Source organism: Xenia sp. Carnegie-2017, unplaced genomic scaffold (genome assembly GCF_021976095.1).
Source record: "Xenia sp. Carnegie-2017 unplaced genomic scaffold, XeniaSp_v1 HiC_scaffold_4, whole genome shotgun sequence".
Lineage (NCBI taxonomy): Eukaryota > Metazoa > Cnidaria > Anthozoa > Malacalcyonacea > Xeniidae > Xenia > Xenia sp. Carnegie-2017.
The window spans coordinates 5,739,902-5,756,944 of record NW_025813504.1 but is presented as its reverse complement, the minus strand read 5'-3'; the positions used below and the strand labels follow the sequence as shown (position 1 = coordinate 5,756,944).

Genomic DNA, 17,043 nt, shown 5'->3' with positions numbered 1-17,043 from the left:
TCAAGTTAACTCTCAATGCAATTGCAATGTTTCCAGTTGCGTGACTACGAAGTGACGTAGTAATGCACTATTATTTTTAAATCAGTTATTACAAACAGTCTTTGACTTCTTTAATAAGGTTTTGCATTTTGCAGGAGAAAAGAGCTTTTGTTCGCCAATTCATGACTTCTGGCTGTAATATCCCGATGAAAATGCATGATAGAAATTCGAAACGAAGCATTTCGGCTCAATTCAGAAAATAACGTGGCTGCACAAATAGAATTATTTTACTGTTTGACAAGTCAAGACACGAATCAAGATATCTTTATAACTATAAATGAAATAATTCCAAATGATGACATCATTATTAGGTGAAAATTTCCCCTCCACATATGAAAGAAAAAATACCAAATGCCATCGCCCAGAGTTATTCATTTCATTAATTAAATCAGTGAAATTGTGACTAAGACTTGAAAATACATTGAAAATATTGAAAATACTTTGACATTATGGGAAAAATATTCTTATTAAAAAGACAACATGGATTATGTCAGATACCAAATGTAATTCAATTACTCGTTGAAAGTACTATTTCTTTCTATCAACAAAAAAGAGTCATATTCAGGACTTGGAAGCATATATTTTTTAAAATTACTAGTCTTTATTTATCCTGCAGCTTCTGTTGATAATCACACCATTCTTTTAGTCGTGGTAATTACGAAATGATAAGGACAAACAACACACAAAAATTCTAAATCTTATGAGCATCTTTACATAAGTTTTATAAACAATATAAAAATTAATCATGCTTATTAGTTGATATTTTCGAACGCTAAATAGTTAATTAATAATTTATACTAGCTGAAGTTAAAAATTAGAAAATATGGATTTAATTTGAGAGTGAAACAAATCTGTATCACGTTCATTTAAACGACATGACCCTACATTTAATATATCAACTAGCTTTCAACTTATTAATCTTTGTCCAACCCTGATTTGACAGATTATGAATGTCCTTCTTTCCCCATTATCGACAGTGGCTTTCCTATTTATAAGAAAGACCCTTCAAAAATTATTGTTGCATTTGAATCCCGAATCGAACCAACGCGCACTGACACGTACCATTCATTGATTGTACCGAACATGCGCAATCATATATATTATTTTTGTTTCTTAACAATGTGCAAAACATATTCTCATCAAATAATGGACTCTTTTAGACTCTTATAAAACTCAGGTAATGCATGTCTGCATCCTTCACTCGTGGAGGTTTGGTCAGCAGTGATTACTGGTATTTTCTTCCTTGGGCAATGATCTTTGAGACAGGCCCTACTGTGCAATGCTGTGTATTCAGGAGTTTGTACGAATTTTGACGATGAATTATGATGCTCATTGTAAGCTGCTAGTGCTAAATCCACCAAGCTGCACGAGCGGGAATTGGTCAACTGATGATTAGTAGATTGCAAAATAACGTTGGGACGGTAATGATTGTTTTGCGAAATGTCTCCTTCAGAGAAAGTGATTACATATTTCATGTCTTGTGACTGCACAAGGTAGCGTACCAATGACATGAGAACGGTAGCAATAAATAGAATTGCACCACAAATGAAGAAAGGAATTTCATAACTTCCAGTTTGTTTGTACAACCAAGCTACATTGAAGTTGAAAAAAAATTAATTCTTCTCAGATTTTTTTGCAACCTTACACGAAGTACAGAATTAGAGTTTGAAAATTTAACTAAGGAAATCGGAGGGCAGTTCGTCTCTAAAATTCATGCTCTTAGCCTCTTGCATACAATTATCAACCTTGCCTACGGGGTTTTGCAAACAGAGAAGAACTTTCGGACTGGCTTGAGGGTTCTTACAAACGTCTCGGAGGTTTGCATAAAACAAACAACATCTTTTATTTTGTTTTAAAACACCTTTTATTTCTTTTATAAAACAATAATAATGCGATACAGATAAGTTTAAAAAAAATGGTAAAAATTTTCCTCTAACACGTATTCATGATAAATTTGCGAATTCTCTTTGATGGTTTTAATTTAATTATCTCAGGCTGCGTCTACACAATACCGGATTCGCTCATCACGACATCTACACCTGCTTTAAAGGGTTAAATGTTCGAAGTAAAAGCTTGTTAAGCTGATGGATTTTGTCTATTTGATTGTGTTTCTGACATTGAACAATTTAACTGCCTTGTAACACAAAGAATATTCAACCCGCTACGATAGCAATCCGGTGTAGTGTAAACTGGGCCTCAGTTCGGTTTGCACTGGCTAATGCATTATGTAAGCTCAGCTATAGACCAATTAGGGTACGGCATGTCGTTGTTTTTATTTTATAAAAAGGCATATTATATTATTTGACTATCCATATAAAACATCCATGTAAGAATTTTAGGTTATCTATGTTATCATTCGAGCATTTAGAGAAAAATTGCTTTTCTACTTAGGCTTCAGTACAATCAAAAAGTGTAACATACCTGAAAAGGGTGCTCCAAGAGTATAAGGGAATGCGAGTATCCAAAATAAATGTGACATCGCATTCAAAGCTTCCAGACTGTCTTTGAAGACGTCATAAGCAATAATGACTGTCAGACAACAAAAGGCTCCGTCGAATAGGCCAAACAGCAAACAAAATGCGACCAAGCTGTCTATACTTTTGGCCAAGGTGACAAAGGTTGTAACCAGGCATTGTAAGAGGAATATTAATTGTCCTAAAGTAATTCGAGTTAACCCATACAAACCGACCAATTTTCCCAGGCCAAGCCTCCCAATGAAGGAACCGATGGCAATGAAAAGTGGAAGAATGTCTGCGTTTTTTCGACTTACTCCTTGCTGAATTGCATAATTTACCTGAGTAAAGAACAATTTCTATGTTTGAAACATACATGACAACATTATCTATAGAATTAAGAAAAATGATGTGTTATCGGGTATGATTTACAATTACTTTTGACGAAATCTATAGAATTGGTCACATATAAATAAGGATATTCAAGACCGAGACTGTAGAATCGTTGAGTGTTGCGGGGGGGGGGGAGGGCTAAAAACATTCAAACAGAGTAATAATGCGTAATCACATTTGATTTCCATAGAAACAATTAAAACTAAATGCGCGTATATGAACATGATAACCCTACTCAACCCCCCACTCTATGTTGATCTTTTGCAGTCTCTGTACGTGATCCAAATGTGGAATTGGACCAAAAATTTGATTCCTCACGTAATAACTGGTATTCATTTTGTGCGATACTTACAATATGACAGTACGGAATAAGGCTGACAAATATACCGTTGACGATTGCCAAGGCGAGTACAATAAATGCACCATTTCGCAGGGGACTTGGACCTTTTTTTATTTGCGATCCTTGAACGCTTTTACCAAAAATGAAATTCTTCTTAACGTTCTCTTCGTCGACTTTCATTTCTTCCTCTCCAGGAATCATCGTAAAGGAGAGAGCAACAAGCGCAAATGGCATGTAACTGAGAATCTGCATCGATCCACGCCAACCATTAGACCACACCAGTCCAGGAAGAAGAGCACCAATCATGATGCCACCTGCACCACTTCCTGCATGCGCTATACCAAATGCAATATCTCGTTTTTTGGTAAAGTTTCTTCGCAAAATCCAAATAGCTGACATGTAGCAAAGGTTTGTCCCAACACCATGCATGAAACTAAATGTCAGAAACAGCATACTGATGTTGGTTGCTTTCGACGAAAGAAAGAGACCTGATCCACTTGTAAGTGAACCAATACAACAAACAATCTGTACGGGAACACGCTTCAATATGCGCATCGAAAGTGGGCTGAACATCATAAGGAAACCAAAGTTTAAGCTACTGATCCATGCTAAAAAGAGAAGACAATTGTTAGGATTCTGCTATACTCAAGCAAAGGAAGAATTTTGCTCATGGACCCACTAACGATAAACGATTTGAGAAAACCTCTCAAATTTTAGGCAACATAGTTATTTCACTTGTGGATGAAACAAGTTTGATGTATATGCCATTTAAATTGTGAATCATGACGTCACAGGACGCTTGGATAAAATTTTGTCACCGGCTTCATGCAATGTTCATCTGGGTGGCTCTGTGTGCCATTAGTGTTTCTTTTAAAATGAATTCAAACACTCATAACACAGTGTGGCAAGAGTACATGCTAATTCTTATAAGCAATAACATTTCTCTCCATATTAGGTACTACGTTTCCAATTACTCGAAAAGAAGTTATGCGACATGTACAGGTAATGTTGATGAAAAGAAAAACCTTGCATTAATCTTTCTATACATATACAATTGCAAAGTAAAGAGAGTTAAAAAAAAGCAAATGAGTAGCTCACTTGAGCGGTATGAGCGGTAAAATTTAACAAAATCTACAGGAAGAATTTAGTTTCACGTGTTTTACCGAAAGGAAAAGCAGCGTATAAAGTTTTATATAAATAAAATAACAATAAAAACTCACTTTCAAATTTGACATAGATAGTTTCAATGTTTCATTAATTTGTAAGAGTCTGTAAGACTCGTGTGCACTTGTAACATTTTCCTTGACAATAGTATTTCAATTAAATGTTTGGAACTAGACTTCTTTTAGTCATAAGATACATAGCTACATTGTATACATAGATTAATTACAAACTGACCTTTAGAACTTTATTACGATGAAATTTGAATTCGACCCTTATAACGTATTTTAACCAAAAAAATTAAGATCTATTCTAACAACATTGTACGAAGTAACCATGAAATCATTTCTTTTATAAAGAGTATCAAGACTTAATTTATTCAAACGATTTTCAGCCGATAGTGAGGCCTGTTCGTCTGTTTCGCAAAACGTATTAACTCAGACAAACCAAACAGTGTCAATAAGGAATTTATCATTAGGCTTCATTTGATCGATTTTTCTGATTTTTCAATTTATAACTTTGCTATAAAATTTATTATTTGAGTCAATTATGCCTTTACAATGGTGGAACTCACTATACAGCCCATAAAAATTTCATGATGTAGTTTTCCTTTTTAATTTTTACGTTTTCACGTGCGAGAAAATGAATTTCTCGAGTAACCAGAAATCAACCAATTACTGGGTTCCAGTATTTATATTAGCCACACGTGAAATATACAAAATAAAGAACCAATTGCAACATGCCTTTCCAAAAGTGAATATTAATCAGATATCTTGAACTTATTCGTAGCCTTAAAATGAGAGCAGCTATTTGTCTGTGTTGTTATTGTATTATCAAACTAAAACTTTTTTTGTAATCTTGATAGATTTTTCAGCTCATTTGGAGATTAACTTGCATAAATTCAAAAAAGGATTCGGCAAAGCTTATGGTCACACAATTTGTTAATATTTTTTGTCTAAAATTTCTTCCCAATACTCATTGTGAAGTTGAAGCAGGTAGGCGTTATCACTGCTGCACCAGCTAAGTGGATCATGTATAAGCAAAAAAATGCCAAAACGACCACAGATTAGTTGCAAGGAAAGAACAATTTTATTCAAACAACACATAATGAGAAAATCATCTAGCTGACTTCAGTAATTGCTGTGCATTTTGGACTTCATAAAAAGACTTTGTTGGGTTCAATACTGCAACTTAATGTTCCGCGCGTAAATAAGACATGAATAATAGATTGCTCGATATTTGCATATCTTCATTCTTCAAATTTACATAATAAGGAATACTTATCGTATGTAAACAAAACAAGAATATTGCTGCCACATTTTTTGGTCTTCTCTCGTTCTCTTACTCACCTCCTTGACTCTCGCTTGCAGGGAATTCTTCTAAGAGTTCTACATACAAAATTCCAAATGAAAATGAAACACCGAAGAGAACAGCAAGAAAGAGAAACGACGCAAATGCTTGGATCCAGCAGAATTGGCTATCAACCATTGGCCTCATATCATACAAGGACTCAGGGCCAAATCAGACAAGCTAAATTATTACTTGTATAATTTTCTTTTCTTCTGTTGAATGTTTTGTACTTTCATAAAACTTTATCTCGCTTGCATCAGTTTGCTGTCGACTGTTCAATGAACTGGTTTGATAAAACCGGTGTCATAAAATATTGTTTAGTTTGAATGTGTATGCACAGATAGGCTTGTTGAACCGGTTTAATTTATGACTTTCATCAAAATTGTAAAACACGACATACAAGTTTTGTCGACTGCGTGTATATCAATTCATACATACTCGATCCATTTCTACTGTGGGCCAATTGTAACAAAATCTGTATTTTTTCTTACGTGATAGCTAATAGCTATCGATTTCAGAAAATATTCAGAACACTTGTGCGTTGGTTTCTGAATTAGTTGTGCTCTGCATTTATTTTTTAACTGTTGAACGTGTAAAAACCTCTTCATGAAAAAATTGCTCTCGCATAATCAAAGTAAAGTTTTTTTCTGTAAGTTTTCACACAGCGAGAAACTAGTGGCTAGTACAAATGTAAAATTGCCTAAACTGTCATTGAATATGTCTTGACTACAGCAGTTTGTTAAAATAATTTTCAAAACAATCTATAAACTTTTAAAAATTTGAGTAAGCGTTATTAAATTTCTCGCAAAGTAGACCCGCATCACTTTAAAATTGCTTTGGCGCATAGCAAGCTAGAACAGTAGCTATCTGTCGAAGTAATTTCTGAGTTTGTAAATGGCACGTAATTAAGTCACTTTGTTGGAAATTTATATGAAAATGATAGTTATGTGCTAAATGTTTGATGTTTCTTTGGGAAATTTATGTATAAACATGAGTCGGTTCTAAGTAAAAGAGGCACGGGTATACTACCAGAGCAATAGAATTAAACATTACGATCTTGTCATGCACTTTTCTCCCAAATACTTGGCACATTTTAAAGCTTCTTTGACTTTAAACACCAGAAATAAAAATTATACTTTTTTTATTTTGAATTTAGCCTTCACTTGCATTTCCGTTTGTTCATACAAGTTTATATATCCAAATTGTGGCACAAGGAATTCACTGACTGAGAAGCCAAAGTTCCCGACAGTGTTGTTATACTTGGTCTTTCTGAACGCGCCCAATAATTGTTGTTGAAACCAAAATTCCCAATGCAATTCGTTGTAGGATGGTATTTAATCATCTCATTATAGATAATTACAGCATTGAGAAGTAAGAGGAACATAGTTTATAGAAATAATATCTACATCTACTGATAGTTGAACCATGCAATAATGCATACATAGTGTAATATAATAGACGTGCACGTGTCGCATGCTGGATAAATACATCGAATTACTTGCAGCAAAGCTAATTACACTTAACAGTGATAACTGGTAGTGGTAACATAACATTAATAGTAACCTAGCAATATTTTTCTTTATTCAGTCAATCATTTGAATGTTTGATGTTTAGAGATCAATTCCACAATATGGAAAACTAGCTTTGAACATGATTACGATAGTAACAGTGTACGTACAATTTTCTTCCTTGATTACAAGGAGCTCCTTCACTGTAACAAAATACAGTGGGCGCCCTTGCTGTATATAACTGATGATTATCTTTCTTTATCAACAGCATTGGACTCAATTCCCTTTATGGGTACTTCCTCAAGCAAATCAACTATGTTTATGTCGTCTATATGTCATAAAAACAGCGCATTAATATTAAAACATATGTGTAAGAAAAATCCTCGGCTTATTTTTTCATAAAATAACTTTACATTTAAAAGAAATTGACGACGAAAAGCACTTATATACCTTCTGAACTTAACAATTTTGGATAAAATAATTACAGATTGGTGATATTACGCCATATCTAGTAGAGATCAAATTGAATTGCTTGCATGATATTACAATGTAATTGAGCTAAGTACATACAGTAATTCCTTCCATTAAGTCTGAGGGACTACAAAGACCCTTTAGTGTGTAAGGTAGTAATTCGGCTTTATATAAATACCTAGCTCTATTTACTTTTATTTAAAGTCAGTCACAGCCAACTGGCTTCAACCACCATGATGAACCAAGCAATCACATTCAAGCACTGCATTTCACTCAAGCTCATTAAAAAACTTTGGCTTTGAAGGACGTTGATTCAGGGGCGTAACTGTTGGGGGGGTTCTGGGGGGTGTGTGGCATCCCCCCCCCAAATTGCTGAAAACAGTGTTTTTGCAGGGCATATTGCCGTCAAGTGGCAGGGCAGTGTTCAGGAAGTAGAAAAATTGCCATACCATCGAAAACAACTAAATGATTACTAAGTGGAAATACAAGCCTTCATTTTTGACAATTTTGGCTTAATTCTACAATGCAATGTGTTTGTGAGATGTGTAAGATGAAGTAATTATAAACACAGATACAAATTCCGCTGGATACTGTTAAAATATGCTCTCATATTCTTTCTGTAATTAGTAAATAATTAAGTCAAGTGTAACTAACTAAATGATTATTTTAAGAGATACTTATGTGCAATAATCACAATATTTTTTATAGTTCCTAATAGCTTTCCGTTGATTGTAAATTAACCATATTTAGTAAAGAAACAAATATATCCTCACGTAATATCTTGTATAAATAGAAGTAGTTTAACCATTGTACGATAGATCGTAGAACATAGACATTGACGTTGAACATTAAATGTGATCATAACAGTTATCTGTAATATCTCTATTTGTTGGTGTAAGTCAATATATACTAAAGAAGATAGATGGCTACATCACAAAACCTAACAGATACAATGATTGCAAATGAAAAAAACATGCTAATGCTAATTTTTGCAGTGTCGAAAGCCGTGAAGCGAGCTTCAATCCAAAAATTTCATCAAATTCTATGCGGTTTTGTATATTTGGGCGAGAAAGACTGTTGTTGTTGTTGATGTTCGTCCATCTCAAGCGATGATGACCTTGAAAAGTTTGCTCAAGTACTAGAAGACTAAGTACGGTGAGTTCTGAGGTGGCTAATGAGCCCAATCTTGGCACGGAATGTTTTCGAACACGAAGGGTAAGCCAGAGATGCTACCTTGCAGGAAAACCTTGAAGTGGCATTAGTAGTACACAATGTATGCCAGAAAATATTTGAAATAGATTACAATATAAATGAAATTAAATGAAGATATGATCTTCGCACTTTGCTGGACAAACATTCTTTAATATAAATAAAGTTGATTCAGAGGAAGAGGAAAATACGGATGTGGTTTGTAATGTCTGAGTATGACGTTGAAATAATTAAAATAATTTTTTAAAATTTTATTTCTAAAGTAATTATATTTTGGTCTTTTTATGTTGCTGAAGAAGAATCTGTTAACGAACAAGAAGAGGGAGAGAAATCTCACCCGTCATGGGAAACTTACGTAACTGAATTAAACATATTGGCTGAAAATGTTAACCACTGCAAAAAAACTATCACTGAAACGTTGTCGTCAGAAATAGTGTTTACTCAAGGAATTGTAATGCATGTCCTTGAATACGTAAAGAAGATTAGTAACATGGCCATACGTTTACAAAGCAATTGTGAGGATATTGTCCAAGCTATTTGCAGTGAGAAATCTCAAATTGGTGTTTTGGAAGAAGAAAATGATCTTGGGCTGCTGCTTCATCCCGCCGACCGTCCAAAACTGTTGACTGATCTTCAGAAAAAAAATAATTGAGAATGGCCCATACCAAAAGTTCAATCGTTACCCTGAGAACAGTAACATTGCGCAACACAAACAACGTATATTTTCATCACTTTGGTACAAAGAATATCCCCATTTAGAGTACAGTATAAAGGCGGACTATGCATCCTGTTTTGTTTGTGCTCTTTTTCCGAGTGGACCAGGAAGGAAGAAAGCGTCAGATACCTGGGATACTGGAGTTCGATCATGGGATAAGATGAGAAGCGTGGATAAAGATAAAAAAAGAAAGATGCAACAGCATTTCTCTTTCGAATCGAACAAAATTGCTATGAGTGATTTGACACATTTTGCCTGCAATATGAAAAACGTCGATGTAATGTTGGAAAAGAAGTTAAGAGAAGTAAGAATACAAGAAGAAGAAAACATTTGCGAAACCAAGAAGTCATAAAGATCCTTTTAGACATCGCAAGAACATTAGCACGACAACAGCTAGCTTTCAGAGGTCATGATGAAAAGCACGAGGGAAACTTTATCCAAATAACAAATCTTGTTGACAGGCATAACCCTAGACTTCAATCATGGCTGTCAGACAAGAACATGAAACATTATTCAGTAAAATACCTATCAACGATTTAACAAAATGAGTTTATTAGCCTTTTGACTGAAGATGTAAGGAATCGCATCGTAAAAGATATTATTTCATCTGAAATATACTCATGGCCGACACGTCTCCTGACACATCAAACACGGACCGCCTCGTAGTGGCAGTGCGCTACGTTGACGAAAACAACGTGCCAAACGAGAGAATACTTGATTCCTCACGATTACCTATTTAACACGATGGGTTAGTGTATCAGTCTTACGACTACACAGCTTCAATGTCTGGGACTTTTAATGGAGTTCAACAACATTTGCAGGAAATGGTTGGACGCAGGGGCGGATCCAGCAATTTTCGTGACTGATGCACCACTGCGAGCGCCAAAGGCGCTAGCTCTGTAGGGGGGTCTGCGAGGATGCCCCCCGGAAAATTTTATGTTTTAGACCGTCGGAAATGCGATTTCCTGCGTTTTGACAACAGAATTTAAAAAAAACTTGGCTTTACTTAGTTTGTAAACTTTTCGCAAATTTCAATGATAGCTATAAAATCTAAAATTCCATTAACCTTTAAACATTTTCATTACTACTATTTGATTTATCAAGTTTCATACCTTCGCCAAAACTTACAATCATGAAGGTATCATAACAATCCACGAGTGATTTTGAAAAGGTAGAAGCTTGGCATATTTTTTGTCGTGAAACGCAAAGAAACCTTTTATATCTCACAAATGAAGCACAAGTTTTTGACCATTAATCACACTTGATACCACTCGTCCAACAACAGAAAAGATACGTAGACATAGCAAAGAAATGTTCACGATGTAATCATCGTACCAAAGGCAGGCAACAAGTAATGATAAATCTTATTCTTCTTCTTTTGTTGATAATACCACTCGTCCAACAGCAGAAAACGATACGTAGACATAGCAAAGAAATGTTCACGATGTGATCATCGTACTTAAGGCAGGCAACAAGTAGTAATAAATGTTATTCTTCTTCTTTCGTTGATAATACCACTCCTCCAAGAGCAGAAAAAGATACGTAGATATAGCAAAGAAATGTTCACGATGTAATCATCGTACCAAAAGCAGGCAACAAGTAATGATAAATGTTATTCTCTTCTTTCATTGATAATATCACTCCTCCAAGAGCAGAAAAAGATACGTAGATATAGCAAAGAAATTTTCACGCAGTTACCATCACCTCTAGTTCTACACAAGCAATAAAAATTAGAAAGTCTATTGAATAAAATCACTATTGACTCTATGTTGATAAAGAAAAGCCTTTTAGGGGAACATTCATCAAGCCTTAAAGTGTAATTTTTTGGGTTGCCTTTTACAATCCATAAATATTTTTTTAGATAATTGAATCTAAGCATGGTAATGCCAGTGCTATACTTTCCCAACCAAATTCATGAGACCAGCTTTCAAGGGGAGTATAAGTACGTACCTAATAGCTAATACTATGTGCCCTCCTAGCTTTAATCAAATAGCAATGGTGAGGACTTCTATACATAAGGATCAGGATGCACATATGCAAAAATAAAATATGGTGTTGTAATATACAATAAATATGTTAAAGAATTACAATATAGAACTGTTGCTCTAATATCTTTATGTATTGTGGGTAATTTTGAGATAATAATAATCATGTAAAGACAATACAGTAACATCATATCTGTGTAAATGAAATGCTTTGTTGTGTACCCACCCTTTTGTGATCATAATGTTTTATGGTAAATTTAGAAATTTGGCACACTGTGCATGATTGTAAATGAGAGCATACACTCAAAAAAACATCATCTTGTAAACTCAAGATTCCAGTTAAAACAGCAACAGAGAAGATTCAAAGCAATATTTCAACTTCATATGAAAGTCATTATCAAGCTAGGTGTGGAAGAAATAATAAGGAATTGTTGTGGCTGAAATAATATGTAATTACAGTTTGCTTTGCTAAATTTCAGGGAATTGACAATATTAGGCATGCAATTTGAAAATGAAAAACTCTAATGAATAACATGGTTGGTCCAGCATAGCTCTTACATTCAACACATTGCATAGCTCAGAAAGTTAGTATTTACAAACAAGCAAAATGTATGAAAAATGTGCCCTCTCTGTCTGTCACATTGAGCACATATTACAACATATAACATGGAATATTTAAATATCTATGAAATATCCTGAAGTAATGTAATATTAAATTATTAGCTCTTATATTTTTATGTATATTAAGTAACTTTGAAATCACAATATCCATGTGAGCAGAATTACAGTGGTGATTTCTCCAGGAAGTGCGTAGAGACTTCTACCAGTGATTTTAATCCAAAGAATATAAATATGCAGGAATACCCAAATATAAATATGCAGGAATACCCAAATTCAAACATATAGTTGTGACTAAAATGTGTTAAACTAAAATGTGATCTTATGTTATATGACACTTTATAAACTTGGCACAACAACATGCATAATTATGTGCACACTAGTTATGGCATAAATCCAAAGCATTGCATTATACTACTGGCTAAATTTCATTGAGCCAACAATATTGGACATGGAGTTTGAAAATTGACATTGTAAAATAGAATACAGTAAATTTCGATTTACTAGGTTAATGCAGGTCAGGATGCTTTGAAATTTAAATAAATTCAACAAGGAATAAACACCCCATGTGCCCCTTCCCATCATATTCCTAACATTAAAGAGAGTAAGCCATGAGCATTACATAAATACAAGTATAGACCTATAGCTATGCATTACAATGTCAAGCATAGTAAGCAGTAAGCACTTCAAGCTACTTACTTTAAAGCCCGCCAATTATCTCCCATATGGTTAGGGATATTCAACTCTGCGTTAAGATCTCTCGCCAGCTTTCCTTTTCGAAACAGGTCTGTTTTAGTCGGAATGGCAGCAGAGACTTTTGCTTCATAATCCTTTCTTACAGAAGAAATCTCGCTGGTTTAACTGTCTTGAATCAATGAGCCAAAATCGTATATATGCCTACTTTCAGCCATGATGACTTCAAGATATAAATAAGCCAAATGCGATAGTCATGTAATTATAATTTTAAAAGGTTTGAAGATTTATAACGCTGGCTCAAGTGCACCAGTCAGAATGAAATTTTGGTGTTCGTGGGCTTAAGTGCAACAGTCAGCAGCGATTTCCCACCGTGATGTAGGCTAAAAAACAATGAAATTCGTGACGTTTAGGTGGTTCACTTGGCCAAAGAGACTCGGGACTGTTGCACCAACTGGTGCACTTTTTCCCCACCGTGACGTAGTGATTCACTATCTAGCCACCGTGACGTAGTAATACAAATTCAGCTCAGTGTAGCTGGTCGGCGTTAGATCATAGGTGAGATATGCACATATACGAAACTGCGCTTAATTGCGGTCAGCAGTAACAATCCACCCAGAACTCTTTAAGATTGCGCGCTTTCACCGCGAACTTTTAAAAAACAACAATGGACTCGTGCTGTTCTTCGATTAAAATGTTTTCATGGCAGAAAGACATTTGGGAAAATTTTGAGGAATACAAAAAAGACACGCGCTAGGGATGGAGATGTGTGAGCTCAAATGCACTTTTCGGTAAGTATGTAATCATTGTAATGTCTACAATAATCACATAACTTCACGTCAGAATTCATACAATATATTATATTTAATCGTGCCGTCCGAGATTTCGATTGTTGCGATTATATAAAGCATGAATGAACAAATGATACACTTTTTCATTGCTAATTATTATTGTAGTTTATTATCAATAATTCTGCAATTTGAGAGATTAATACTGATCAAAGGGCTCATATTTTCAAGGCAAAACCATTAAAGAGGTGATGAATTCTGGAAAGTCTTTGTCAAGGGTGCAATGGAGCCTTTCCAATCCAGATGGAATTTCATACGCCTTTGATGGAATTCCATTTATTTGTATTGGAACATTGAATTATCATTGTCATCAAGGTGAAGATATTGATAAAAGTACGAAAATAAAAGAGCAAAGGAAAGAGATGAAAATGAGGTACTTACAACTCTATATCGTCACTTTTACTACACACATTTTCACAAATTTACCAGTGACAGCCCTGGTTCTTTGTTCTAACATATTTTTGTCGTTTGTTTTTTTAGGGTCACGATCACACGTTTAGAAAACGGAAAAACATTTTCAACCTACCAAAAATTGGATGTCCGAGCAAAGTATATATGTCACGGATTTTAAATTCCACAGTACAAGGTAAGATAAAATTCGGTTCATATACTTAAGTCAAACTGATGTCTAGTTTTCAACAGCAAACTTAAAATTTCTGAAGTATTAAATCCCACGTTCTTTAATGTAATATGACAATTTAGGTTGAGGTTTCCTCTGGTGCTATAAAACCACGAAGAAAAATGCAAGAAAGAACATCCTTACTGAAAACGCGTTGAAATCGTGGGAAAATCTGATTATTGAAGATACGTTTCTCTTGAAGCTTCCAAGTATGGATAGTCATAAATATCATGTGACGGAAGGAGAGGTAAAATCTTCACTAATTAAGATAAAAAAAACGGCTACATTTTTAGTAAACAAAATATACCCAAATTTCCAATAAACACAGGTAGCAGGTTTGAGAGAGCCAATAGATGCACAAGTAGTGCAAAAAATAAAAGAAATGCAAGTCATAGGTGTCCGCAGTGTTGCCGAAGTACGTCGGCATTTGGAAAAGTTTGTAAATGGGCATTTATTCAATAGTAAAGATTTGCCAGCTGAGTCAAGCCGCCGTTATTATCCAACAGACGTCGATATAAGGAACATCTTAAATGCAACCCGATCTGGAAAACAAAGATCTCCAGATGACCAATTAAATTTGGAGACAAAATTATCTGAGTGGCATGAGTTACATCCCGAAGACTTTATCTTTTACAGGGTAATGTATCATTGTCTACCTTGCGCTAACAAAACTTGCCATATTAACTCCAGTTGTATAATTTTTACTTATTTAACAGCCATTGACGGCGGAAGATGAAAACACGTAAAAGCACTTTTTATTTGTGTATCAAGCGAAGTGGATGAAGCGCCTATTATTATTGTACGGGCAGGAGATGTGTCTCATGGATGCTACATACAGAACATGCAGGTAAAGAGATGTGATGCAAATACTATTCAAGCAGGAAAAAACTGTGAACACATTTTCCATTGTGATAGGTACGCCTTGCCACTCTTCTTTTATGCGTCAGATCAAATGTTGGATACATTGTCGTCGCAGTTTTTATTCCAGAAAATGAAGACACTGGCTCAATATCCGAGGTACTCCGAATATTGAGCAGGGAAAATCCGGAGTGGAACCCCAGAAACATGATGGTGGACTTCTCACTGGCAGAAATTTCCGCGATTGAAGAGTGTTTTCCTAGTAAGAAAGAATAGCCATATATATGACAAAACACAATCATTGGTGGACATAAGGAACTCATTCAAATAAAAACACTTACTGCCATGTTAATGAATTCGTTGTACTCATGAAAGAGCGACGTGTGATTGTGTAGTTATCTAAAATAAAATAATTTTGCACTGTCAATCATAAAATGTTACCCCCTAGTTTTACAAATTTTTAAAAACATTTTCTTTCTAATTGTTAAGAAACGCATGTCCACGTGTGCGATTTTCACCGCGAAAAAGCCTGGGGTGAATGGTTATCTAAAAGTAGTAATGGTGTGAGTATGTATAAAGATGAAGTGTTGAGGCACTTGCGAAACATCGCCCAGAGTGAAAACCAAGCCACTCTTGATGAGAACATCCAGGCACTCAAAAAAAGCAGGCCATGGAAGGAATCAGTCCAACTACAAAACTATTTTTTAGACTTTTGGGGTTTATACTTAGAGGTAAGACTCACAATACCAAGAAGGAACAATAAATTATGCTCCCAGGAAAACACACATGCTTATATGCCCTTCAGACGTACATTGTCTATTATGTTATAAATATAGTTATGAATGTATTTACCACCATACTTAAATTAAAGTATTTGTTGCATTATTACTGACTTTATGCTTTAGAAATGGGTTCGCTTTTTTCGAGATGAACATCTTCGTATTGCAATTTATACAAACAATGGTATCGAAAGACAAAATAACTGGCTCAAGCACTCATATCTCGAAAGTAGACGAAATAACTCGGTGTCTGATCTGGTTGACGTAATAATCAACCATTTTTTACCTGATAGTTACAAGAAGTAAGTGATGGTACAATATCCGCTCCTTGAGAATTTGTACAACTTGATTATGATCGTCTTCTTTAAAATTTTGTAAGTTTTCTCATGTACGTATGGTAATTTTACATAGATACAAAGAGCAAAACATTCGATGTACGTCATCATATCGAGGCTACGATGATCGTGTTCCAAAGTATCTCCACGACCGACCCAGAGGTGTTGTTCAACATATCATCAGTAGAATCGACTCTGGCATCCAGATTTCAAACATTAAAAAAGAGACTCCAAAGCTTTTCATCGTACAAGGAGCAGAATGCGCATACCAAGTAAGGCTTGGCTCAGACGAAGAGTTACCATCGTGTCAGTGTCTCGACTTTCGAACAAAGAAACTTCTCTGCAAGCACATATGCGCAGTTGTTCAACAGCCAGACATAGGGTGGGAATCATTGGGCAGAAAATTCGACAAGTACCCCTGTTTACTTTGGATAAAGTGATAACTCAACGGTCTTCCTCTTCCGCTACAAAACCATCGTCAAATTCAGAATACACACCTGAGCAACACATAATAGAGAAAAGGATAGTGATCAGGTAATACATGTCAGCAAATCAAATAATAGAAACCTTTCTTACCGGAGAAAGTCTAACATACGTAAGCAATGCATCCAATCATTGAAGAGTCTTCAAGATGAACTGTATGTGGTTACAGATAGGAACGTTCTGAGT

The 17,043-nt window shown here is 35.0% G+C and overlaps 2 protein-coding genes and 1 long non-coding RNA gene across 3 annotated transcripts; 1 reads left to right on the top strand and 2 right to left on the bottom strand.

Moving 5' to 3' along the window:
• Window positions 1-524: 524 nt before the first annotated feature.
• On the bottom strand, window positions 525-6,028 carry LOC124455920 (monocarboxylate transporter 10-like). Its single transcript, XM_047006529.1, has 4 exons — window positions 5,736-6,028; window positions 3,238-3,833; window positions 2,461-2,833; window positions 525-1,630 (listed from the first exon to the last, which is right to left on the bottom strand). The coding sequence occupies exons 1-4, from the start codon at window positions 5,881-5,883 to the stop codon at window positions 1,179-1,181; spliced, it is 1,569 nt and encodes a 522-aa protein (XP_046862485.1). The 5' UTR covers window positions 5,884-6,028; the 3' UTR covers window positions 525-1,178.
• A 4,595-nt stretch (window positions 6,029-10,623) lies between these two features.
• Window positions 10,624-13,193, bottom strand: LOC124455675. Its single transcript, XR_006951981.1, has 2 exons — window positions 12,942-13,193; window positions 10,624-11,351 (listed from the first exon to the last, which is right to left on the bottom strand). It is a non-coding gene; the product is annotated as an uncharacterized LOC124455675 (long non-coding RNA).
• A 781-nt stretch (window positions 13,194-13,974) lies between these two features.
• Window positions 13,975-16,814, top strand: LOC124455456. Its single transcript, XM_047006089.1, has 7 exons — window positions 13,975-14,156; window positions 14,264-14,332; window positions 15,174-15,249; window positions 15,318-15,522; window positions 15,750-15,991; window positions 16,166-16,341; window positions 16,451-16,814. Exons 1-7 carry the CDS (start codon window positions 13,975-13,977, stop codon window positions 16,812-16,814), a joined length of 1,314 nt encoding a protein of 437 aa, XP_046862045.1.
• The last annotated feature ends 229 nt before the right edge of the window (window positions 16,815-17,043 follow it).